This window comes from Acromyrmex echinatior, chromosome 3 (assembly GCF_024713525.1).
Source record: "Acromyrmex echinatior isolate Ae372 chromosome 3, ASM2471352v2, whole genome shotgun sequence".
In the NCBI taxonomy this organism is placed as follows: domain Eukaryota; kingdom Metazoa; phylum Arthropoda; class Insecta; order Hymenoptera; family Formicidae; genus Acromyrmex; species Acromyrmex echinatior.
Genome location: NC_141854.1, coordinates 15,394,503 through 15,420,694, shown reverse-complemented (window position 1 = coordinate 15,420,694; position 26,192 = coordinate 15,394,503). Strand labels below are relative to the sequence as shown.

General features: G+C 35.3%; 1 protein-coding gene across 10 annotated transcripts in view; it reads left to right on the top strand.

Annotated features, from left to right (window-relative positions):
* LOC105149425 (uncharacterized) overlaps positions 1-26,192 on the top strand; it is a 375,771-nt gene that overhangs the window by 331,956 nt on the left and 17,623 nt on the right. For 5 of the 10 annotated variants that reach the window (XM_087404726.1, XM_087404721.1, XM_087404720.1 and 2 more), the window contains 4 exons: positions 6,659-6,835; positions 8,125-8,205; positions 10,827-11,012; positions 22,103-22,321. In XM_087404726.1, coding sequence (XP_087260852.1) covers positions 6,770-6,835; positions 8,125-8,205; positions 10,827-11,012; positions 22,103-22,321 — 552 coding nt within the window. In that variant the 5' untranslated portion in view covers positions 6,659-6,769. The remainder of the gene's footprint in view (positions 1-6,658; positions 6,836-8,124; positions 8,206-10,826; positions 11,013-22,102; positions 22,322-26,192) is intronic. The other 5 variants (XM_087404728.1, XM_087404727.1, XM_087404725.1 and 2 more) reach the window with 3 other exon arrangements.

The following is a 26,192-nucleotide window of genomic DNA, read 5'->3' as shown; positions in this document are numbered from 1 at the left end:
TGCGAAATCCCGCTAAAACTCGTTTTCCCAGGACGCGAGCTTTTTTTGCGGGACCCACAATCGGCTTTCCGTTGGCGGTTTCCTCTCTTACTGATACTGATGCACTAGTTTCCGTTCGGCTACCTCAGATTCTTATGGGAATTAAATGGGATCAGACATTTGCTGACTGACATAAGCCATGCTGCGCAAAGCAACTGTACAAAGATCGCTAATATAAAATTATTCTTTTGACAAGTTTCAATAAGAATTTATATTAATTATACGTACGTACATTTGATTTCATATATATTTATAAAAATACGAGAGACGCGTAATAGTAAAAGATTCACGAAAAAGGCTTTTGTGATTATCCTTGAGAAATGGTCATCCTTTTATATATATATATATATATGTATGTATGTATATAGATACTATATATATTTTATATATATAGTATCTAAATATATAGATACTGTAAATTTGATCGGGGAACAATGTTTTTCTACTCCCCTAAGTAATCCAGATAACAAAGTTCCTCTCAATCTGGCCTATCATCGCATCAATATCCGCCGGTTACGTCCCGAAGTCCTGTCCCGATATCTTCGTTGTCAGTGTTCCTTCGTCGTTGATCCGATTACTGGCCGCTGTGAAAGGGTATTGTGGAATGAGCGAGCGGTTAGACTTTCATGTACAAAGCTAGTTTACGCTGTATGCGGCGTTATATTCACAATCCGAAGCTAATTAATTAACGGGAAGAAACTTTTCCCTTCAGTTTATTTTTATTTTTTCCGTTCCGCTCGCTTTGTAACACTGTTGCCTTCGTTTGCTTTTTATTTAATTCACATTCATTCTTAGTAGAAGAATATCCTGTTTTTTAATTATACATGTACAAATGTATATTCATAGTAAATGTATATTCATAATAAATTATCGTTAAATCGAAACTAACATTGCACAACAAATTTTGATCAACATTTGATTTCTCAACAATATGATAGATGTTTCTTGTAGAGATTTTACACTGACGCAAAAGATATACTTTTTAAAAAAATTACGTCACATCTTCTAATTTTTAAAAACTAGCTTTAAATATTTTATGTAATAACGTAAATTCTTAATATATGTAATATATGTCTATAAGAAATTTAAATATTTTTTACAATATATGAAAATAAAATCATGATGATGTAAAAATCTTTCTTATTGTTTATATATTACAAGTTTAAGCTGCTTATATTAAAATAATTTATAAAATTTATTGGTCACATTTAATGTCGCAAAATTATATTGATTTATTTCAGGTTTCTGTTTCTTAACTTCTAAATAATGATTTTTTTTTATGTATTTTACTTCATAAAATAAAAGAAAAAACTGTAAATTATTTAAATGTATACTTTCAAAAATTAAAATTCTTAGTTTTTTAAATTCTGTGAAATTTTTTAAATCTCATATTCTTTTTGAGCAACTAAAAATACATAATAATCATTCAGGTTGAGAAATAGAAATCTCTTGAATCAGTGTAATTATATTATATATACTAATATTGAAATTTAATGCAACGTAAACAGACATAAGTATCTGTTTTAAAAAGATTGTGATATCAAGAAAGTCAGAGCTATAAAATGTTAGATGGGCGAGCGAAGATGCTCTTTTTTTTTCTAAAAAATCCTGCATCTTAACACCAAATGTAAACTCGTGTTTTTTTTGAAAGTTACCACTGGTAATTTCGAGCTGTGCGATCCGAAACAGTATTGCCGTGTCGTGAAACAGCCGCGCTTAAGCTGCAACCATCGGGCTAATGTGGCAGATATCTCCCATAGCGAAATTAAGGCAAATCGTGTGCGGGCCGTATCCTCACGGCCGTACGACACTGTTCCACCGGGAAAATCGATATGCAAATCTACGCGCAAATCCTAGTAATCTTGCTCACCCGTCCTGCAGCCCTTGCAACGGCTCAACGGGCGGATGGCATACACCCGTTGACACCGTCGCCCCTTTCGCACCTCTTATCCACCCAATTTCTTTCTCTCCACTTTCTTTCTTTCTCTCCCTCTCAGTCTGCATAGTTTCTCTCTATCATTCTGTCTGCGATGCTCATTTCAGCAGCGAGAACACGTTCTTTCCCTCTCGGCGTGCTCTCGTTGCTCGTTGCGCAGCAGGACTGCGACAGAGGGGGTTGACGGGGGTAGATGGGTGAGAGGTTATAAAACGGGGTTAGCCCGGGTCTGAAGGATCGTGTTCGTCGGCCACCTTCGACGACAGGGCTTTATCGAGGTGAAAAAGGTTGCTCGACATCGACCTCCCGCCGCCATGAAGTGAGCAACCATCCTGCAAGCCTGCCTATAGCACCACCCTCTTGCTTTTTCCCTCTTGCGCCCCGTCGTCGAGTCGTTTTCGCGGATGTCTTTGCGTTTTTTTCCGCGCAGCTAGATGGGGAAAACGATCCAAGTGCTCTCACGCGACGACGAATTATTATCGCGTGGTTTACTGTCGTACTTTTTATATGTGATCCTCGTAATTTTGAGCCGGATATTGATGCCAATAAAATTTTTTATATCGCTCGGCTCCAATGGATAACGCTAACATCAAACAAGTATGTCGTTTTGTACGATATAACTATGATGTAATATCAATGGATCCGTCTTGTCGATAAAATCTTAATTCATTTTTAAGCTATATTTATTAAAATTTTGAAATGGAATTTTGTGCATTCGTAATTGTGGAACAGATCAATTAATGAACTTGATGATTATATTTTAATTTATCTTTAGGTCAAAATAAAATCTCTTTTTGATATTCATTATCATAACATATAATACATTGATTTAATTCTAATTCTGTTGCAGAATATTTAATTCTTAAAATATATAGGTTCACTTCATGCTAAAGTTGATCGCAAAATAACAAAAAAATTTTGATTAGAGCCGTATTCGGTCTGGACGAAACGTTTTGTTTTCTGTGCTGGTTTATTTATGTGAGACGGGAGAAAAGAAAATGTACGTCTCTAGTAGTAGCTTGTATTTGTTGGGAGGTCAGCGCGAAAGGAAGGAAGACAATCAATCTTGATCCCAATTATCGCGTCGCTCAGCGACTGTAATTGAGTCGGTTTCGAGCCTCCAACCGCCTCCATCCACGACGGTTCTTTTGTAATGCCGGAAGACTGAAACAATGAAGGCATAGAGTTTCCCCGTTGCGCTCGTACGAGTCGACTGGAAGCATTTTTTGACTTTACCACACCTGCTCGTTTCACACCGATGAGTTATTAAGAGACGAACCGCTGAAGATTATTTATTGTCTTTGTATTGATTAAATTTTTTTCACTTTCTAATCTTTTCAATACGCTTCATATTCCTTCCATTTATAACAAAAAATTATATTTGCAGAAATTGTATTATATTTTATTGAATTTATATGATATAATTATACGGATAGTTGTATAAATATCATAATTTTTATGAATGAATATATAGAAATTTAATAACAAAAAATAGCTCTAAAGGATAACATTAAAAGTACGCTTTTTATAATTACTTTAACAATAATTATTTTAATTTAGATACTTTTGCATAATATATACAGTAATTAAATTGACATATAACAATAATGAATTTGTTTATCTCGAGGTTTATCTCTATAAAAGATTTTTAGGAAGATCATTCAACTTCAAATTTAGATCTACAGAAATCTATAATTATTCTATACAAACCTTGAATTAAGAAAACAATATATAATTTGGGGGAACACAGTTGAGCTATATGTTTGTCTAATGTTATATATACTTAACTTTAAAACGAGTCAAATTTATTACTACGTGACTCAGAAGTTATTGCTTCGTTTCAGGACGTAATAAGCCTTCTACGAATCGGCAGCGTGAAAATAAAGCTTTCTTTGTGTGCTGCCTTATGTTAGGCTACTCATCTAAGTGGATAACATGAAATTGAATATTACTTATTATCTTAGGTAGATGTACAAATATCAGGTTCAAACTAGTTTATATTTTTAGAACCAGACGAATGATTTCTTTAATATCATCTATGTATTGTATAAATTTTCGCAACATACGAGTATCTATTAATGTCATAAATTACTTGGTTACTTAAAATGTCAAATTGCTGTTTTTATAACAGCTTTGTCTGAATCTAAGATATCAGTATTATATTATTTTATATTTATTATAGTATTATTAATTGTAATTATTTATAGTGAATAAATTTTCTTGATAATTGCGTACATTATTCGATGATACATTTTTAATGTTTATTATTGAAAAAAATAATTTAACTGAATATTGCAATTTTTATTATGATTATACATTTCGTAATTTCACATTTAATGCGTATGTTAAAGAATAAAATAAGGACTATGTTCAGATATCAGTGCACATAATTTTATATCATAATTAAATATAAATATGTTTAAAATTTAATAGTTTGTGTTTGGAATTTGTAGTTTGACAATAATTATTGTACGCGATATCTTTCTCGAAATTGTGAATTGATTTTAATGTATTTATTCTTAGCGAGAAACACACAATTACGTTTGATAATTCTGATTTTTAAAGAGTGTCTAGAACGATATAAATTTTATTATTTTTGCATTATATTTACATTTATTTAAGGATGAAACAATTCGGTCCTTAAAAGATTTGTGAGATATTACATCATTATGTATGAAATTTACGAGAAGCTATCCGTTTCCAGGGATCCTCTAAATATCATTAAAGTTTCATTAAAATTAGAGGGGAGCGTTTCGCATAGCTCCCCGGAGAATGCTGTTTCTTATCAGTAGCCCCTTTAAATCAACTTTAATACTGCGCTCACTAGTTGGCACCATCTAGAATGTACAGTTTAAGCATCCCAAAATCATATTTATGTTCATTATTACGATATTTATTGGCGTATTTGATGAACAAATTACTACTGATTATTACTATATGAGTATATATATTTATTGAGGGACTATTTTTTCTTTAAATTCTTGAAATGCACGTTTAACTTTTTAAATTTTTTAAATATTGGATATTATTTTGTTTGTTCTCGAATTCATTTATTTTCTTTTATATGTTTGTACCTATTTTGGATTTCCTTGATATTTGTATATTTCTGGTGTATCTTTAATGTCAGATTTATACAGAAAATGAGGACCTTTATCTGGCTAGCTTAAAGAATTACTTTGATTTAATTATATCAAAAATATTAAGTACACTTCAAAGTAGTTAATTACAAAAAATAAAAGCAGAATAGACATGCAAAAAAAATCATTCTTGAGAAACAATAAATGTTATCAACGCCAAAACTTCCGCAGACATTGATACGCGTATATACCTGCCATGTTGCCTTGTGCAAGAGCAAACGCTCGAATCTTGTCTCATGCAATTAGTCGAGCTCAAACCGCTCCGTGTCAACGAGAGGTTGGCTTCAGGAGAGCGCGACGACGGCGCGGAGAACGGCGGCGAAGACGATGAAGAGGATGGAGCGTTTCCTCTCAATGGGTCGAAACTTTCTCGTGGCGGGTACCTACACATTATTCCTCGAAACTCTCGAATGTGCTTAATTAGGCGATATTTGAGCGTTCGTCCCGCCGACGTTACCACCAGCACGACCTACCGCTTTTCCTTGGCCATCCAACTGACGCAACCCCTCTGTCTCTGACGGAGTTTACGCTCGCAAGCCGCTATTACCGAAAACCACTGGATTTTCGTAAGAAAGCACAGGCGGCTGGCGGTGGCTACCACCCGGTTCTATATAGACATCTTACCTGAACTAATATTGTTAAGGTTTAATTAGTACCACCACGACACCAAGCGCGACCTCTTCTTGCCCCGCCTACCCTTCCTTCCTTCATTTCCCGCGGGTTTCCGTTTCTCCGCCACGAGCCTCTTTCCGAGGCCCAACTCGGCACTCTCGACGATGCTCCTTCCACTTTCCCGCCTTCGTGCCACTTCCGTATTCCAACCTTGCACCCTCAACTTACCTCATAAACCGCGTTACAGTTCGTCCCAACATCCAAATTATGAAAGGGAGAGGTTGAGTAAGAGAGAGAAAAAAGGAGAAACAAAGAGAGAGAGAGAGAGAACGAAAATCCGATATGAAGGGTGTATAATAAGGATTTTTTTGATATTAGCATATCATATCATAGACTATAACTTATATGCAAATGTTTTTTTCATAGCCAACTTATAGAAGAAAGCTTGTATTACACATTGTTTTACTGAAGACAACATTGTGTCTGATATATATTGTATTCTACAAGAATATTATGAATCATATATATGGCGTCGCGAAAATAGTATCCGCGTTATTATATATCGTATCATGTAGAATTGTTGATACGAATGATATCAAATATCTCACCGATCATTATGTTCGCGAGGACAATGAATATCGAGTATTATATTATACAATCTCTCGTCCAATTTCATTAATACATATTATAAATAGTCGATATCCAGCTTTCAATATTAATTGTTAAAGCAACGCTAGATAATTTCGCATTATTTGATGGAAGCAAACTAGGAAGAAATTTAACGTATGCTACATAATATAATGTTCAAAATAACTTGACTCCGACTTATCAATAAAAAAAATTATAATTATTTAAAAAATAATAGCTGTAGTAAATTGATTTATTTAAAAAGTAATAGCTGTAGTAAACTGATTTTCTGCATTTTTTTTTTCAGGGTCGGTGTAATCGAGAGAAGCCACCTTGCAAGTATTTCCATCCCCCACAGCATCTGAAGGACCAACTCTTGATAAACGGGCGCAATCATTTAGCGCTGAAAAACGCGCTGATGCAGCAGATTCAGCAGGGCCTTACGCCGGGTCAGACTCTCGTGCCCGGGCAGGTACCCGCAGTGGTATGTCTAACAAATTAACACGATCGTTGCACCACTTCTTCTGCTATCAACACAGTCACACACTTTCTTTTACCACACCGTAATATCTGGATTTTGTCTGTGTTTAGTCGAGGGTTACTAGATTATTTTATTCGATAGGCAACGCTGCGTAGATTATTGACGGCGTAGTGTATAATAAGCTTTCTTATCACGTTACTATCGTATCAAGGAAGCTAAACGCTGTTACTGTAGACGCTATGTTTGCGTACGCAATTTCATATATTATCTTAAATTAAAACGCTTTACAAACTTTTCCAATAATGCTCGAGTCATTATAAACGCAGCACTTCGCCGTCCATATTTACATGCGTTCCCTTTACGGACATTGCACCGAGAGACAAAGTTTTTAAGAATTAAAGTTTAGCACGTCGCATGTTCTTGGTCAGTGTCATCCTTACTTCCTAGAGTAAAACCTGACTTATCCACATGTTTTGATAGACAGTCAATTTACAGAATCGAATCTCTTTGATATGATCGGTAAGATATTCTTAATCTTATTATTTTTTTTATTACAGCTTTTTTTCAAATTATGATGACACTTGTGATTTTTGTTCTTATTATTATTCTCAAGTCGTGAATTTTAATTATTCTTGTATTACAAGTACATGATGTATTCAAGATATTTAAATATATTTTTGATTCAAGAACTTTATAAATAACTTGCAAAATCAAGTATTTTTTTAAATTTGCATGAAACACAAGTTAAGAGTCCTTGATGTGGACATATTAGATTCGCATCGCGAATATTTCTCGTATTGTTCGTATTTATCATTTAACGGGGGAGGCTCGTTAATTACGGGAAATGCAATATCGTGCAATATCGAATTTCCAAACGATAGAATAGCGTTTAGACGCGGAAAAGTTTCGTTAACTCGTTAAAATTTCACGCAACATCGCATGCGTTGTTGATACGACATTCGGATAATTTTGATTGACTCGAATAAACCTTCGACGATTGAGGAAATTTATATGCGTTTTTTTTTTCTGAACTCCCCTGTTTCACGTGCATCTCTAAGACGACCGATACACGAGATTATTTTATTTTTAAAGAAATAATAAAAAAATCTCTCGTTATTAACGTTTGCCCTCCTTGTTCTTTTTGTTTACTCATGACATACATTCATATTCGTTGCTACGTGACATTAAACCCTATACTATGACTGCCTGTCTGTCCCCTATGTTTGCCGCTGTGGCTCACGTGGTTGTGGTTGATTGTTGGTGTGTTCTCCAATTACGTCATTGGTGAACAGGAGGCACCAGCACCTCCGGCACCACACCATCACCTTCAACAGCAAATCCAGCAGCAACTTCTCGCTACCCACGCCTTTATGGTAACTCCTGGTTTTGGTTGGCTTCCACTAATTTTTAGTTAATTTAATGCCACGCTGGCTAGCGGTGGATGTAAAGATCATTTATGAGTTTGTAAAAGGAAAACATGACAATCTGTATTTATTTTCAATTTGCGATATGTTTATGCCAAATGAATTACTTTTATAAGTTTACATCCACTGTAGCTATTCAAGCGATGCGCCTGTAATTAGTAAGCGTTCGTACGAAAGCTTAAACTTTTATTTTAAGAGCGCGCCGCATAGTAAGTCAATAATTTATTTGCATGCTTTACGAATTGTTTTGTTTGTTTATTGAGGAAAGAAAATTTGTTTGTATATGTTTTCGTAAAGTTTTCCTGTAGAAGAGAGGAGCATGAAGTATTGCGGCTAAATAAAATTTATGCGTTCTTTGGCTCTGAAAACGACGAATGTTTCTTCTCTTTCACTTTGAAATATTTTATATTTTATGTTTAACATTGTAACAGTAAATATTTAAATATAAAAATTGTTAGAGTTTTGAAATATAATGAGAATGAAACTTATGATAGTCAAAGAAACGAAGAAAGAGGATGCGAGGCAGGGTAGTCTTGAAAATATTATCGATTTTACAATATTTCAATTCGGTATTAGCAATAAAATTTTTATTTCCTGATGTACTCTGAAAAATTAGAGAGCTGACGTCTGATCATATAATAGCTCAGCTAATATTTTTCAACAATTACCTGGCCGCGTTTCCGAAAGCTTTTTTTACAACGACGAAAGCTCCCAGGGTATCAGAGGCTTTTGAGAAGAAGGAACGAGTATTCTGCTCGTTCGGATGCGCTTGAAATTACCTGCCTTCGCTTCTGGGAGCCAGCTCTCGCTGCAAAACCAAACGCTTCGTGTGGGAACGTACGCTTGTCGTTAAAAGTAAAGGGGAGGGCACGAGAGAAGAGAAAATGGACGATTAAGGCTTTGCGAGATCCGTAAACGAGACGTCTTTTTTTTTTTGCAAATTTTTGTCGTTAGCACGTTTTTCAGATTTACTGCCCCGAATTAACCCTTCTTGGTATACAATATCACGCTTGCAGTAGAATTTTTTTAAGAGTCACTTTTTTAAAAGTCCCTACCAATATTTTTATTTATCGAATTTTGATGTTGATAATAATGTTGAGATATAAATGATAATTACAAATAAAATATAATTTTAAATATATATAGTATTCTATAATAATTTTGTAGTATTTTAATTTAACGTTGTTTTTAACAAATTTTGGAAAAATGTAGAATATTTAATTCATATATTTTTAATATCAGTGCGCTCCTCGCCTTGATAAAGTGAACGATAAGATTCACGAAATATTGGCATTATAGCAATAGATGAAAACATTCGCAAATCTTCTGGTATCTTTGAAGAATATTTAATTATTTAAATGGATATTTAATTAATTAAATAATAATTTTATTTAGTTAAATTGTTCAAAATGAATTAGGACAAAATGTATAATTTTTATATTTCATATTTATAAAATAATCCGAACATTGAATTTAATTGCCATCTACATATTTTGCTATTATTATATATTTTTGTGTATGTTATTTATTCGAAATTCCTAGAGTTTTGCGGATAAATATTAATAGTTTAACAGCTTAACATAGCTGTGTATCAATTTTTTCTCAATATATTAATATATAATTTTCCTTCATTACGTTGTTATTACATCAGATATTAATGATGTTGCTTATTTATCCAAAATTGAAGCGAGTATGATGATGGTTTGTAAACCAAGCGATGTATATTGCACGCCTTAAAGTTGATAAACACCGGAGAGCATTGCTCGCAAAGCTTTAACGCACCTTGAGGCAAAATTTACACGGACATTCAGAAATAGTAGATTGCATAGACAGAGTATTTGATAATTGATGGCACAAACGGGAAAACGTTAACTTCTTGTTGAAGAAACTGCTTAATTAGAAATGAGTAAGAATGATTCGTAAGAATTGATTCGTAAGAAAATCTTTGTTTGGAAACAGTTCCTCATTCTTAAATTATTTACAGAAAACATTTTTGTATATTCAATTGTAATAATTATTATTGAAATTGTGGAACAAATGTATTTTCATCAACATATTTATAATATGTTATACATTATAATTGTAGAATAAAAGTTCGGATTTTATTCTTGTCAAATATATAAATAGTTATTTATTGATTAGATGCATTTTAATCTTCTCTGACGTTATGTGATGTAATAGTTTGTAATATTTATGTAACTTCTTTCTTAAGAATATTTAGGAATTGCTGAGTTAAAGTTTTTTTTTTCCATGCAATTTGTATTCAAATTTATATTCCTACCTTTATATTATTAATTTTATGAAGTAAATAATTTGAAAATACGATTGCATCCACAAAAAAGCAATTTTTAATCAAATCAACTCGCTTTATAAAGAGACATCATGTGTTTTAACTGGCCACTAATATCAATACTCCGTATATACAAATATTTAGGTATAAAGCACGCGTTTCAATGGTCCCGAAATCGCGCGCGTCGCGACGTGTACAATCGAAAACGCGTGGGGCGAAGGCAGGGACAGGTGTGTTCTAATCCATGTTACCTGGATATCTTCCGGGTGTGTTTTCGCAGGCGACGAATCCGTACCTGACCGGTATGCCGCAGGTTAGCAATACGTACAGCCCGTACTTCGCGCCCAGCCCGATAATGCCGGCGATAATGGGCCCGGCTGACCCAACGGGCGTCGGCAGTCCGCTCGGCGTGGTACCGCAGACAGTAGCGATGCCGCAGAAGATGCCACGTACCGACCGCCTCGAGGTATGTCTACCACCAAACTACATTCAACAACAACAACAACAACAACAGCAACAACAACAACAACAACAACAGCATGGGGCCCAACACGGCGCAGCCGGGGCCTCAAGGTGCCCGATGGCCGCGCCCAGTACCGTGTACCAAGTGCCGGCCGGTCCCCCCAATCAGGTGTCGCCCGTATCCACGATGCAATCTGTCAATCATCCACCATCCCCCACCACCATTACAACGACGTCCCTGTGCACCCCTCTGCACAATCCCCATGCCCATCATCATCCCATTCACAATCTCATTTACGTTCACGCGTATTATTAGAGAGGCTCCAACGTATAGACTTTTAAACTCGACTCGACACACCGAGTGTCGATGACGTTCGATTGTTCGACGAGGTAGATCGACGCCGCGCCAACGCGTCACTTCTTTTCGTTCTTTCATTAACCTCCCCTCCTCCCTCCCTCCCCCCCCCCCCCGCCTCTTCTCTTTGCGTTTTTCTTCCCTCTCTATTTTTTTCTCATGTAAACGTAACGCGTCGGGTGGATTAATCAGCCAGGGCGTAACGGTACACCCGTGGTGATTACGGCGTAACGATGACAACGGATGAAATTGCAGCGGGCACCGAGAATATCCTGATTTCGCAGGCGGGTTATATAGACATGCGTTGCTAATTACAGTAATTTACGCCGCGCGGATCCATAAGGCGATCTGATTACTCGAGCCGAATGGCTTACGTTCGAGACAGCGATCGATAGTAATGGTGGATCCTGGGCTGGAAATCGGACATTCGTTTTGAGAACATATGACAAACATTACGAAGATTATAATGGGAGAAACTTTGAGAGTGTTTAGTTAGAATTACAAAGCGCTATATATTTCTATACACTCATTTAATTAATGTCACGTGTTCGATCACGAAAAGAGATATGTATCTTACTAGCGGTATAGAGACGATAGTCTCGAGATTAGACGCAACTGTAGTCGGTGATTAGTGAACAAATACGATTTCGATGACGACTTGATCGCGATTTACATCGATTTGGAATCAATCGTAACAGCGACTGGTGGCGATTAATCTCGTGTAATAGATATTTTGGCGAATAATTTGCAATAGATAAATATAGAAATCGTAAATTTTATGAAAAACAGAGCAGATGCTGAAAGTGACGAACAGCGAGAGAGGAGAAATCGAATTGCGAGAATGACAAAGATTTTGTGCGTATATTTTGTAGTGTGAAATGATGGCAGGAAATGAAACGATGCAATGACGAGCAGTAATATATCGTTATCTAGTAAGGTGTGATGACAAAGCAAATCTAATTTAAGATACTGCACGTAGAGATACAATAGATTCCTATGGATCGCAAGCGACACAAAGGTCTAAAAGTATCAAGAGTATGTAAATTCTGAAATCAGGTAACTATAACGGCAACGATGAAACGTGATGAATAATTACGATTAACTTACATAGAATATATATGGCTGATTTGATAAAAGTAGACAGATTTCTAAATGTGCAACCGACTTCTAAATTATGCAGAAATATTTTAGCAATTTATAAGTATTTTTTAAATTAAAACGTATCTCGGTTTATACGACTTTATAACATCTACATGTTATTTTATGACATCGATAAATTGTCACGATAATTGCATTACGATGTATTTTTGAAATTATTGACCTTATATATCTTTGACTTAATTCTTTACTAAAAAAAAAATATTTGTTTGGTATGACAATTTACAGTCCCATTGTTATTGCGTTTATAGATTAAAAAAATAAAAACAATTATTAATGCTTATTGACTATCAATATTTATCTAATATGTTAAATTTTAAGAAAAACTACGTTAAATGTTAATATTTTTTTGCAGACTGTTTTATTATAAATTTTATTTTTGTTATATGTATTTGACGATGATCAATTATAAAATAAATTAGACTGTTTTTTTTTATCGTTATATTAATGATAACATGCGACAATTATCGATATTTTAGATATACTTATTATACGAAAGATAAGATAAATGATCATCGAAATTATTTTCAACGCCCAAATCATTATCGTTGGTTTTTTTCGGATCTTCAAAACGTCATCGAGCGATTCAAACGAAGATGTGCCATACTCGCCTTATTTTCCGTCTCGGTTCACACCGTTGCAGCCTATCTCGCAACACGATTATTTCGTAGGAAGTTGCTTCTGGCGGTTACATTGAAATTCACTGTCACTTCTATCAAATATATGCCTATTTCTTAAATTAATTATTTCCTTTAGATTATACATGTTACAAGATACTTAGGAATAAATGTAGGTTGGCGTATAATATTAATATCGTATTTCTGTAAGTGTTTCGGGAAGAACGGACGAAGCTTTCCGGAATTAGAGTGCAATCTTTGCAAGATGCACTCGGTAGAAATCCGAGATACGATATCGTGCAATATCGCCTCGGCCTTCGGTAGGCGAGCCTCCAGTTGGAGAGCGCGAGAAACGTTTCAGAAACAATAACAAGATCGCCCTGTGAAACTTCGCGTCTGCGTGCACCTGGAGTTTTCTAATGCGCGAGTTCGCAGATTTCCCCGGAGCCGTCATCGCCTCTTTTCTCGTTTCGCCCGGCGGCACTCGCGAAATTAACAAGTTTTGCGAGTCGGTTTTCACAGGGCAGCCCTCTCTCGTGCGAGGTAGTCTCTGCAAAGCGTGGAAACGAACATCGAGATAGCAGCGCAATATCGGCGCGAAAACTCGTGCTGATTCGTTTGCGGGGGTGTTTCTTGGTATTCAACTTGCAAATAATGAACTGCTTGTTGTAAAATGTTTCGGATTTAATATACTTGTTCCCAACATGGTCGTACGGCGCGGCTTACCGGGAATATTGAATTAAAGAATAAAGTAAATTTATATTTTACATTCCGGTAAAAGATATAAAAAGCTTTTGAGGAGATGGTAGCTCCGTTATGATTCGATATTCTTGATGCCCAGTATAACCAAATAGCAACGAATTAAAAAAATTTATAAAGTAATTTCAAAAAAAACTTACATAAACTATATTATCAAAAATTATCGAGCATGTAAAGGAAGAAATATTTAAATGTCTTTCTCAATATTTAGAGATAATTTGAATGCGAGAAGATCACGAACATTAGAACGGCTGAACTCTAAGTCTGTTTAGAATATCAATTTTGAATAGAAGTTTAAGACCATTTTAAGTAATGTTTTAAAATGCTGACACTACTCTGTGATTGGCTTATGACACCTTAAGACTGTATTTAAAACGACCTTAAATATAAAAATCGACTATGAGTATCGACTATGAATACCGGCCTTAAAAACTATTTAAATTTATTTGAAAATAGATTTAGCCATTCTACTGTTAACATCCACATAGTCGAAAGCAACAAAGGATGGCAATCACGGCGCATTGAAAAATTTAAAGAATTCGCAATCGTTAAAAAAGAGAACATAGGAAAGAAAAATCGAAAATACCGAATGTACAGCCATGTCGATTCAATTCGGTTTGGTTTTATTATTTACGTGCTTGTACGTCGTGTCTGTGTATGTGATTATTATTCCGATAATAATTCTTATCATCACAACTTGGTTACATTAATGGAGAGGATCAATGAACGGGAGATCTCGCAGATTTCTTGCGAGTTATTGCACTTATGTAGTAAAACGACTTTGCAATGCAGAACGTTTCATAGCGTTCGAAAATCTAAATATATGTACGTATGCAGAATCATATACAGATACATGACGCTTACACGCGCCGGTCCATCCATGCATACGCACATAGTGATATATGTGTACATAGTAGGTAGGTTAACAAATTAATTAATTAATTAATTGTATTTTGTATCGCGCAGAAACTGGTAGAGCATAAAATCGACGGAAAATGTAACTTGCTATCTTTATTTCAATTTATTGCAACAGATCGCGATTTTTTCGTATTGCATTTAACAAAGACACTATATATGTATATTATGCAATGGTGTTCTTTTTCTAAATATATCGATTTTAAGCGATCGATATTGCAAGCTCGACCCGATCGCTCTTCAACTAGGTGAAAATTAATTTTGCGCTCGCATCAGAATTTCCAGCCTGGGCGAAATATAAAAAAAATTATTTCGGCGCGAATTAGCAATACGAGATCTTTTTATCAGTTTTATAATTATACACATCATACACCATTTTACCCTCTCCTTCCTTTCATCTTTCATCACCATAGTAAGAACGATAGCACCCTCTCTATTCCCCATCCGAGATAAATATATGATCGATTTCACATATTTATGATTAAGTAAAGGAAACGTTTATGAAAAGAGTAAGGATATACACAATGTAATGTCGTTTAATTAAATATTGCAGATAGAAGTCGGAAATATATGATCGATTTATTAACTAATTACGATTGATCTTACGGTAACACTTATTATAATATTTGGTAACATACAATAACGATGATAATTAGTAATCATAACAATACCTATTTGTGATGTACTACGATGACTTGCACTGAGTTCGGGTCACGTGAAATTTATTGATGATGAATTCAAATAAAAGAAATATAATTGAAACTGGAAACGATGCACAGACTGTTTATTGATTCTTACAAGTTCACTTTTAATGACCAAAAAGTTTGTGTGCTTTGTATGTCTTACCTTAGTCTTCTTGTATTTTCTTTACTCATTATTTTTTTTGTTGCCTTTGCTCTTTTGGTTGAACAAATTTGCGCGAAGTATGCCCAGAACTGTATATCACTCTTTTTTCCTTTTCTGTTTGAAGAATACAAACTTTCTTTTGTAGTGCACTCCGCTTGCAAATGAGAAATAGTTTCTTGCGTATTCAAAAATAGGATACTCGATCGGAATTGTGCTAATAATCGGCTATAAGTCAAGTAATCTGCGTATAAACGCCTCTCGCGAGAATATTCCGTTGTGTCCATTGCTAATTCCCGTCCATATCGACGATAACATTGAAATTCACCCATTTCTTTCTAAAATTTTATCCCGTCTGGACATGCCAATGCCTTCTCATTTCCTTGACCCTTTGCACCTGCGAGAAAAAAAAGATCGCAAGATCTATATCTTCCCCGGACGATATGTCATTAATGCTCTTTGAATTAATTGCTTGCTGCCTGTTTATATATAATGTTATTAATATCGATATAAACATACGTTTGGATTTTTGCTGTTTAGTATATTAATATTTTATAACCTTGATTGGCCAAAGTTACTTTTGATGAATACAATTGTAGAAACGTTGAAACAATTTTTTTTTTTATTATTTATTCATTTTTTTCCTTTGAAATTTTACGTTAACGCCATCGCCTCTTTTTTTTCAATTTGTTTCGTTATTTGGAGAATGACCACACTTTACTTTTACGCCGCGAAAAGCTTGACCAATCAGGGAAGTGTAGAAAGCAATTCGGTAACATTTACGATATGTAGTAGGGAATGACTTTTAGTGAATGACGAGTAGTGATGTCCATTAATTTCAACTGTTTTTATTCGATGTTAACGGACTCTTGCTCCATACGCTCACTGGCATACTCATACTTTGACAAACGGAAAAGCTGATACTGTTTTGTGCATACATATCGTTTCTTTTTCACAGGCCGGCACTTAACTAGTGGTCCCTCTGTTCTATTTCCTTTAATTCTTACCGCCAATCAACCGCGACTTTTTTTTCCCCTCATTCTCTTACGAATTTTGTTTTCTCTTGCGTCTCAACGATTTGGTTTCCGTTGTTAGTAGTAACACACGCATACATTTATTTTTGTTGGCTAGCCGGATTTCCGTCACGCCGATGCCTCATTGGACGCGCGAACGCCGGCTTTGTTCGCGCGAAAGAAGAGAAACGCATGTTTCTAGCGGTTTTAACTTCGTTTGGTAGTTTGACTTCGTATTATAAACGCGGGAATGACCTCGTTACCGTATTCGCATGCCCGACCATGGCAATCGGCGTGCACGGTCAGTCTGGTGTAATTGCACAAAGCTAATGCGCTCTTTACAGCTTTTCGTACAGCTCACGTTGTGTATCTCGGCAATATATAATTTTTGGCGACTATATATATATATATATATGTATATATCTATATATACATTTCTATATGTACAAATTTACAAAGTGTGCGATATACCCACATATATATATACATGTGTATCTCATTTTTCAGCGCCAGAGTACCTTATGATTTCTGTTCTTCGCAATCGCAAACACATCACTTATTTACTAATTCTATTAATTGTCGTATACATCAGCAGCGATTTAAGTGTTTATTTTTACAGCTAGGAGGAGGTGCTTTACATTATGCGATCGCATGCGAATTTTTGATATTTATTGGCGCATTATTCGCATATATATATATTTACATATAACATGTATATTTGTATACAACAGACAGTCGTTATGTGGACACGTATACCAATACTTGCATACGTTTTAAACGAACATGCAACCGACACAACACACACAACGAGACACAATACAGTTATTCACGACTTTAAGTTTCCTTTCTTTGATTTTTTTTTTGTTTTTCTGCAACTGCTGTAGTATTACGCGTGTGCGCTTGTGCAATATAGTAAATTTCTTTTCACGTCTTTTATAGCTGATAACAAAGCGATATTTTATATCGAATTTCTCTCGCAAGGAACGATGCACGCGATGCTACTCGTTCTGTTAATACTGCTTTTCACACTGCTTTTCTCGCGCGTTTTAGAAAAATTTCTGATAGAAGATTTTCAGTAAACGGATTTATGAATAAAAGTGGGATATACGAAGCGCGGGTAACGTAAAGTATGTAATAACATTGTGCATTGCAATTACACATATCCCTGTCAAGTAAGGTTTACGCATACGTGGAACATACATACGAAGAACGTTATTTCTACAGTGACGAATTTAATCATTTGTGCGCGATGGTTCATTTGAAAGACACATTTGAAAGATAATCAGTAATATGATCGATCAGTCTCTCTGTCGAGAATTGATTATAGGAATTCTATCAAGAAGAGTAACTGCGACAAGTTAAAAAGTTTATTTTAGAGCAATTTAATTTATAGAATGCAAGCAAACACAGGAAATTTTTCCAATGATGAAATTGAACTAATTAACTAACTGCTTTCTATATATATATATATATCAAATGGAGTAATTAATTAAATCCTGAAATATTTTACTGTTACGTAAATTGCGAGTGCGATGTCGTTTTATGACAGAATATAAATTAAATAATAATAATTTTTTGCACAACTCCAAGATTTCACTCGCGTTTCAAAACGTCGCTCACGTACAAACTAGAGCATATTGCGTTTATTGTGTAATTTTCCTCGGGCGAAAATTCACGAGTGTTACTTGAAATTGATTCTCTCGCGCGGTGTGTGCCACTTGCCGACCGTGCATTGTTAATTAGGAACTCAAAAGGACCATTCGTCGCACCTGTCTCTCACTTTAGTCGCGGTGTCAACTACACTATCTGTCTCGCAACAATTCGCGATACCATATACATATACACCCGCACACACACACACACACACACATACACACATATATACGCACTTATATTCTCTTTCTCTGTAGCTGCCTATACAAGTCACCGTATCTTATGTCTTTGCACGCAGCTCATGTGTGTCGTCTGCATATGTATTGCAGAGAGTATGTATGTATGTGTGTGTGTATATACGTGTGTCTCTCTTTCTCTCTCGTTAACCGTTCACTGTTCTGTATACGTGTGCGTTTCCTAACGAGCTTTCCAGCTTGCCGAAAGCGCGCACTTTAACTCGCGGTTCACACTCGAGCGCCCGAATGCGTGCACTCGAATTAACACGCTCGAACAAGGCAGGCGCGAAAGTAAAGCAAACATAGCGAGCGACACTCCGCACGCGGATGTGACGCTCGTGATGCACTGTTACACTTATTATCCTGCTGGCGCTGCCATTGGAACACAAATGTCCCATGTATGAGCGCGATGCCTGCACATGGAAGTAGATTTATCTGATAATCTGGTAAAAAGAAAAGATTCGATCAGGAAATATATAACTAACGAATAGTGCTCTATACTTAACAACGCAGCTTTAACAATACAACGTAGATTTCAAAATTATAATGTGCATGGTACTCTAGAATGCTCTGAGTCTCACACTTTGAGAGAAGTAGATTTTCATCCTCTCTGACGCTGCAATGATATCTACACTGAGAGAAAAATTGTTGATATTTGTAACTATAATTGTGATATTACTATAATTATGATTATGACTACTATGGTATTAATAATAATAACCATATGTATAGCTGACAACCGAAATGACTATAATTATAAAAATGGTTGAATTATCATAAAAAACGATGCAAATAACTATAATTATATAGTCATAGTTAAAAGACAACTATATTAATATTATGGTTATCTCAAAATATAGTTATTATTACTAATACTACAGCAATCATAATCATAATTATATAATTACAGTAATATGTAATTATAGTTACAAAAATTATTCTCTCAGTGCAGAAATTATTGATTATTTAATATTGCATCAACGAATATTTTTTTAATTTTATGTTATCGCAAAATATTTTTTGGATTGATACTTTTTTCCCTAATAATCTTCGCAATTACTTAAATTTTAAGAAGAATCTGTCAAGTACCATTCGAGGTTTTATTCAACTTCCTACTTCTCTCGACGAGAGGTTCGGCGAAAATACACAGGGAATGGTACGTGACATGCATGTGCAGTTTCCTTTAACACATGCGTATATTAACCCGATTGATAATATACCGGAGGATGCTCGTGGAGGCATTTATTATTACCCCTTGTCCTCCCCGATCGCCATCCAAACCCCGTGTCCTTCGACCTTATTGGGCGGGGCGAGGGTGCACCGAGTAACGGCGTGCTACGCCTCTTTGACAGATTTGAACACGGTATTTTAGCTCCATTAGTAGAGAGTAGAGTGATCTAATTTCTCCCTTTTCTGGGCGTTGGTAAGCACCAGTGTGTCTCGAAATTAACCCGGTAATATGAGTCGACTGGCCGTGTCGCGAACCCTTCGTCCACTCCTGGCAAAAAGTACTCGTGTTTTCACAGTAGAGAATAATTCTTATGAGCGTTACGTCGGATATATACGTATCTGTGAGCAAATAGTTTTACATTTGTATCGTAAACCGTTTTTCGTTGACGGTATCCTTTTCATTAAAATAAAAGGCACATAGATAATCAATTGAGACGCGATACAAAATCTCGAAGCTAATTGAAAAGTGTCAGAAAGCATCTATGATAACGTACCAACGGCCAGAAAAAAGAAAGAATTATATAACCGATAGAAAGGAATGTCAGGTTGGCTCTTTTTAACGCCTCCCCCGAAACAGACCCGAAGTCCACAAACGGAACGCTCTTTCGCATTACTCGATCCAATTGCTAGCTACACGTTATTACTCTCTCACTCTCATTTCTTTCAATACTCTCTTTCTCTCTCTCTCTCTCTCTCTCTCTCTTTTTCTATGTTTCTTTATCCACCCTACCTTCTCTTCAGTTTCTCTCCTCTTTATGCATATTTTATTGCCTCATTGTATACATCCATCTTGTGTAAAAAGAACGACGTAGTCCCGCCTGTACATTTCGCCAGGTTCGGCACGAGCTCTGTGGCTGCCAAACACACTAAAAAGCCTAGTCAGTAGTCTTTATGCGGCCAGGTATCAACTGTGGATACACGTTATTAAAATTCTATCTTGTATACGTTATAATTAGTCTCGCGAAAATTAAATTTATAATAGACCATACCTCTATCTTTTGCAAGAATTATTTAGTTTATATATGGCGTAAATCAGTTTTTAGAATTTATTTAATGTAAGCATGTACATAGTAAGCATGTACGTAATTCATCTATTTTAGCAACTATTTTAGGATTTTATTTAAATTGCTCTTAAAATAGACTGTTCAACTAATTTATATACAAACTCACGCGATGAATAAGAATGCGCGACGATGTAAAGGATCTCGTTTGCTTAATAAATTAACGCTCTGTGCCAGTAAAGTTAATCCGCGACAAGAGGATTTTTTTTTTTTTTTTTTACATGGAGACCACAGCTTTTAAGAGCGCCGTAAAATTACGATGCAGTGACGCTTTGAAGTTGTTTACTTTACCAACCAGTGATTAATTGACTTTTTGCGTGTTCGCATGTTCCGCAACGTGTATCCACGGTCAATGCTCGTCCTCGCCAAAGTAGAAAAATCCCACTCCGTAACGCGCCAATGTTCCTCAGTGTATCTGCTGTTCACAAAAATCTCAACTTCCTGTTCAATATCGGCTATTGTCCTATTCGAGTCGGTCCGGAATTCCTTTCATACGATTCTTTACGAAGTTTTTCCGTCAAGTGCATCGTATCGCCATATCGATAAGAAAACTTATGTCGATCGCAACACTGGCGATAGATCTACAATGTATTTTGCTGCTTCCGAATGATTATAATCTGATGCACTTATTTTCGAACATGATTCTATAAATTATTATACGGGCATTTGACTTTCAGGTACCTCCGTTTATATTTCGAGGAATATATTTAAACGAACTATTTAAACGAAAATCTATTTTTTTTTTATCATCAAACACGTGTAGAAAATTAAAAATTTTATTATCAATATAGGAACACGTCATAAAACGTAAGATTCTTTCAAATGTTTATTACAAATCAATAAGATATTCGCACTTATGATATTACGATGTCACGATACCATATCATCGTTCTTTCATCACTAAGAAATAACCAAGAGGATCATCCGTTTCATTTTCTCTTTTTCCTTCTATGTATATATCCATCTGTCTTATCCATCTAGCTCCAAGCAACCATCGAACAGTGTGACATGCGATCGTAATCGGAGGAGAACCAGCGACCGTTTGAACAATCGCCTCACCCATTATCCTGAGCTGCCCTCTCCCTTATGACCGTATGACCCTCTCTCTCTCTCTATCTCTCTCTCTCTCTTTCTCTCTCTCTGACTTTTGTGCCCCGGCCCTGCCAAGCCAGCCAGCCCCTAGCCTATAGCCCCTAAACCCCTTTTGCCCACATAGATAGAGTGCCATGCCATGCGTGTTCGCTCTTGCTGTAGGTATGTCGCGAGTTTCAACGCGGGGCGTGCAAACGCGGCGAGACGGAGTGCCGGTTTGCGCACCCCCTCGAGACGGTGCAGGCGAACGAGGACGGCTCTGTGACGGTCTGCATGGACGCTGTCAAGGGCCGATGCAATCGGGACCCCTGCCGCTATTTCCACCCCCCTCTGCACCTTCAAGCCCACATTAAGGCCGCACAATCTCGGGCTAGCATTGCGGTAATGCATTCTCTCTCTCTTTCTCTCTATCTATCTCTCTTTCTCTTTTTTTTTTATTTTTCTACCTTTTTCTTTTTTTTTTCTTTTATTTCTCACATTTTCTTCCTCTTTCTTGATACATTAATTCTCACGACTATTCACATTTCTTTTTTATTATTCCCAATTCTTGTTTATTTTTCTTATTTTTGTTTGCGCTTTTGTTCTGTCCTTTCCAAATATTTCTTTTAATTTGACGACTATTTTGAGCCCAACATTTTCCTCTTAACGAAGTCCATACTATTTGCCTCTTAGATCCTCTTTAGGCGACACAGAGGATTTCCTTGTTTTTTTCTTTATCACACATCCAAATTGTCCGTTTCTCTTTTTATTTCTTCATCTTAATTGTCGGTGAATTGCGACAGAAATTTATTTTATTGTTGAATAAAAACGTAACAAATAAAAGTAAGCTGTCAATTTAATATAATTCAAGAAAATATTTCATGATGTCGTATAGTTTCTGGCGTCAAAACACCGATACTATATTCAGTGTCAGCGATTGTCCCATTAAACACAATATCCGCATGAATATAAATGGTTTTATAAGGGCTTCTAGTTTTTGTGACGGAATTTATTTTACGAAAACGTTGACAGGGAAACGTTATTTAGATTCATACATTATATGTTGACATAGAAAAAATGAAAATATAGTATGTATGAAAAAAAGTCGTTTTTATAAAAATTTTTTCCTCGGTATAGTTCTGTTACAAGATTAAACATAAAAATTCTTCATGTTAATGGGTCAACCGTGAACACTAATAATCTTTTTTTCCTTTCTACTTTCTTCTTTTTCTGCCTTTCTGCCTCTTTCCAGCCTCGACCTCGCAGATCGTTCCATGTGGCGTGTGCTTCATGCAAGTGTGTCGTCTCTTTTTTCATTTTTTTTTTTTAATTATCTTTCCGCTGGAAATTGGTCGATGTCAAAAAGGGTAAAGTAATGCCCGATGCTCTATCCTTTTCATTGTTGGGCTGCGATAACAAAGTACAGTGGTGTTGATGTCGCTTGTCGTGAAAGAAAAGTGACGGAGATGTGTATCGCGGTTTCACTGTTGTTGCAATGCATTTTTATCATTAAGAAAAATTATTAAATCTATACCGTAAAGTGTGAATGCTTTGTGACTCAAAATGATGTAATGGATTATCCTATTCATTTTTGAGAGAGAAAGAATATAAATTAATTAAATATTATGTGTAGAACATGATACAAATGTAATTACATATCGATTCAGTATATATTGTATCTAAAGATACATAACTATTGATTATCGGAAAGGAATGAATTAATTTAAATTTTATCAAATACGTTTCATCCTTATTATCTCGTTATTTGCGATTGGTTAAAAATATTACATTACATTAAATTTAGCTTTAATATTACAAACGAGATGAATTCGCAATCACAAGTATTCCGCACTTTAAGAAATAATCGGAAATTATAAATGCTAAAAAAAGAAAAATACATCGCGCTTTTGCCTAACAAGCTTGGAAAAAATTGCTCTATTTTTTTCTTTTTCTTTTTTATTCGTACATAATTTCTGATCACTTTACCTTGATAAAAATTTCATGCATTTTTTTTAATTATTACTGAATAATTAACTCTGTTTATAGTAACTGAGAAGTAAAACTATTTGGATTTCAATCTAAATATGACGCTTTGCTAGCAGCTATTGTACACAAAAGACCTGCAAAATCTGAATCCATCTACAGATTAATAATAATAATGATAAATGAAATAATAATAAAAATAGGATAGTAAATCGATTATGCTATTTTAACTAATAATAATCTATTAATACTAGACAATGACTGGATAAATATTTACGTAAATTGCATATTATTTTTATCAGGAAAATACTTCAACTACTGAATAAAACTCTATCAAATTCTTGTTTATTTCCTACGTAGTACTTTAGTTATAACGTAACGAGAATACAGTAATACTAGACAGTATAATTGAATGGGTTTAAGAAAAATGCATATATTTTTACCAGGGTAGCTCCATTTATACTCTCACATTGTTATATAATCTCCACTTTCTTTCTATCTCCTGTATATGGCTTGATTACAATTATATAACGGTCCCACTGTACTTTTTTCAATCAAAAATACGGCTGAACGGACGAAAATTCAAAAATTTCGAGAAATCGAACGGATAGAGGAGAATATCGATACGCTTTGCGCGATACTCTCGGAAAGTCTTTTGTGTAGGCTAAGGATGTCGCCCGCGAAGAACAAAAGACTCGAAGTGCACGCATGTTCCCCTCGACCGCACATTGTTCCCTTGTCCTTTTCAACCTTTGTTTTCTTCCTATCTCGTTTCTCCTATACCCCTGAAAGCGTAGTTCCTTTTCTCTTACTCTTAGTCTCACAAGTTTTCTCTCTCTCTCTCTCTCTCTCTCTTTTTCTCTCTCTCTTTTCTTTCATGTTTATCGTCACTCTCCCTTTCAGTTTCCTAGTTTTGCGTCAAAAGAAGCTTTTCGTTGCTGCGCTGCTTTTCGCCAATCTACGTCGAGTATGTACATCGCCGGGTCTTCTTCTTTGATAGCAATAGTCCCTTTACGTGCTTCACACACTATTGAACACGTATTGAGTTTTACATAATGCCGATTTATATCACGAATGTATTTATACACACGATGTCATCGCGCGCGAAGGCAGATTAAGACGGAGGAATAATATTGGCCAATTGTTGCGCAGTGTTAGAATTATATGATAGTTGTGCTAGGAGTACGAAACGATGAATCTTTGTCATTTAATAACATCTGTCATGCAAATATTACATTTGTGGATTGTTAATTAAACTTATCACGATACTAAAATGATGATACATATGATATTATACAAAACAAATATTTTTTCCTTACTTATATATAATTCATAATAATATATTTTTGCTTCACGCATTTATCTAATTAGTTTACATTTTAGTTTTATAAACAAAAGATGCGTGATATCGTCTCTTATATAACTATCATATACAGATGTTTATTTCGACATCTTTTTCCTTACCTCTGAATTTTTCCAGTTATTTCCCGATCTTCTTATAATGTAATTACTTTCTTTTATTATTACTTGATTTTCTCCCAACAATCGTATAGTTCTCGTCCCATGTTTGTCGCTTTTGTGTTCGTCCATATTTTACATATCCTGTATGATGTTCAGCCGTTTCTGTAGTGTGTAGTGAGTAGTACACGAGGCAAAATTCTTGTTAACATCACCAAAACACCACTGTTCTATTTCTCTCTTTCTAGCAGCCTATCGCAGCTATCCAGGTGCAAAGAACTAGTTGCAATACACCAATCACCTGTTCGGTACTTAGGTCATAATAATTACAAATACTTTTGCAGCTGTGTGCACGTTCCATTTCCTTCCGATATAAAAAAAACACTATTAAATATTTGTTTTTGTATTATTGGTACATTGATATTTCATCTATCCAAGTGAACATACACATTAATATATTGTAGCATTTTAAATTGGCCAATATAACTAGATAATCATATAAGTAATGAGAAATGATTGTATAAAATTATACAATTTGTATCAAGTCTTATAATGTTCAATGAATTTATTAATGCAACATTCATATACGAACCATGTATTGTTTATATGCGCATTAATGGAGGAATTTTTGGATCCAATTGGATTGAAATGAGGAAAAAATGAGGAAATGGAAATGGAACGTGATCACGTTCTTGTAAATAAGATGTAGTTGAGAAAAAATATCTCTTACGAATGACACGTACACCACCCTGCTGACAAGCTGTGCTGCACGAAACCCGGCTATCAACCCCGCTGCTGTTTTTGCTGCCCCACACAAAAACGCTACACTAAG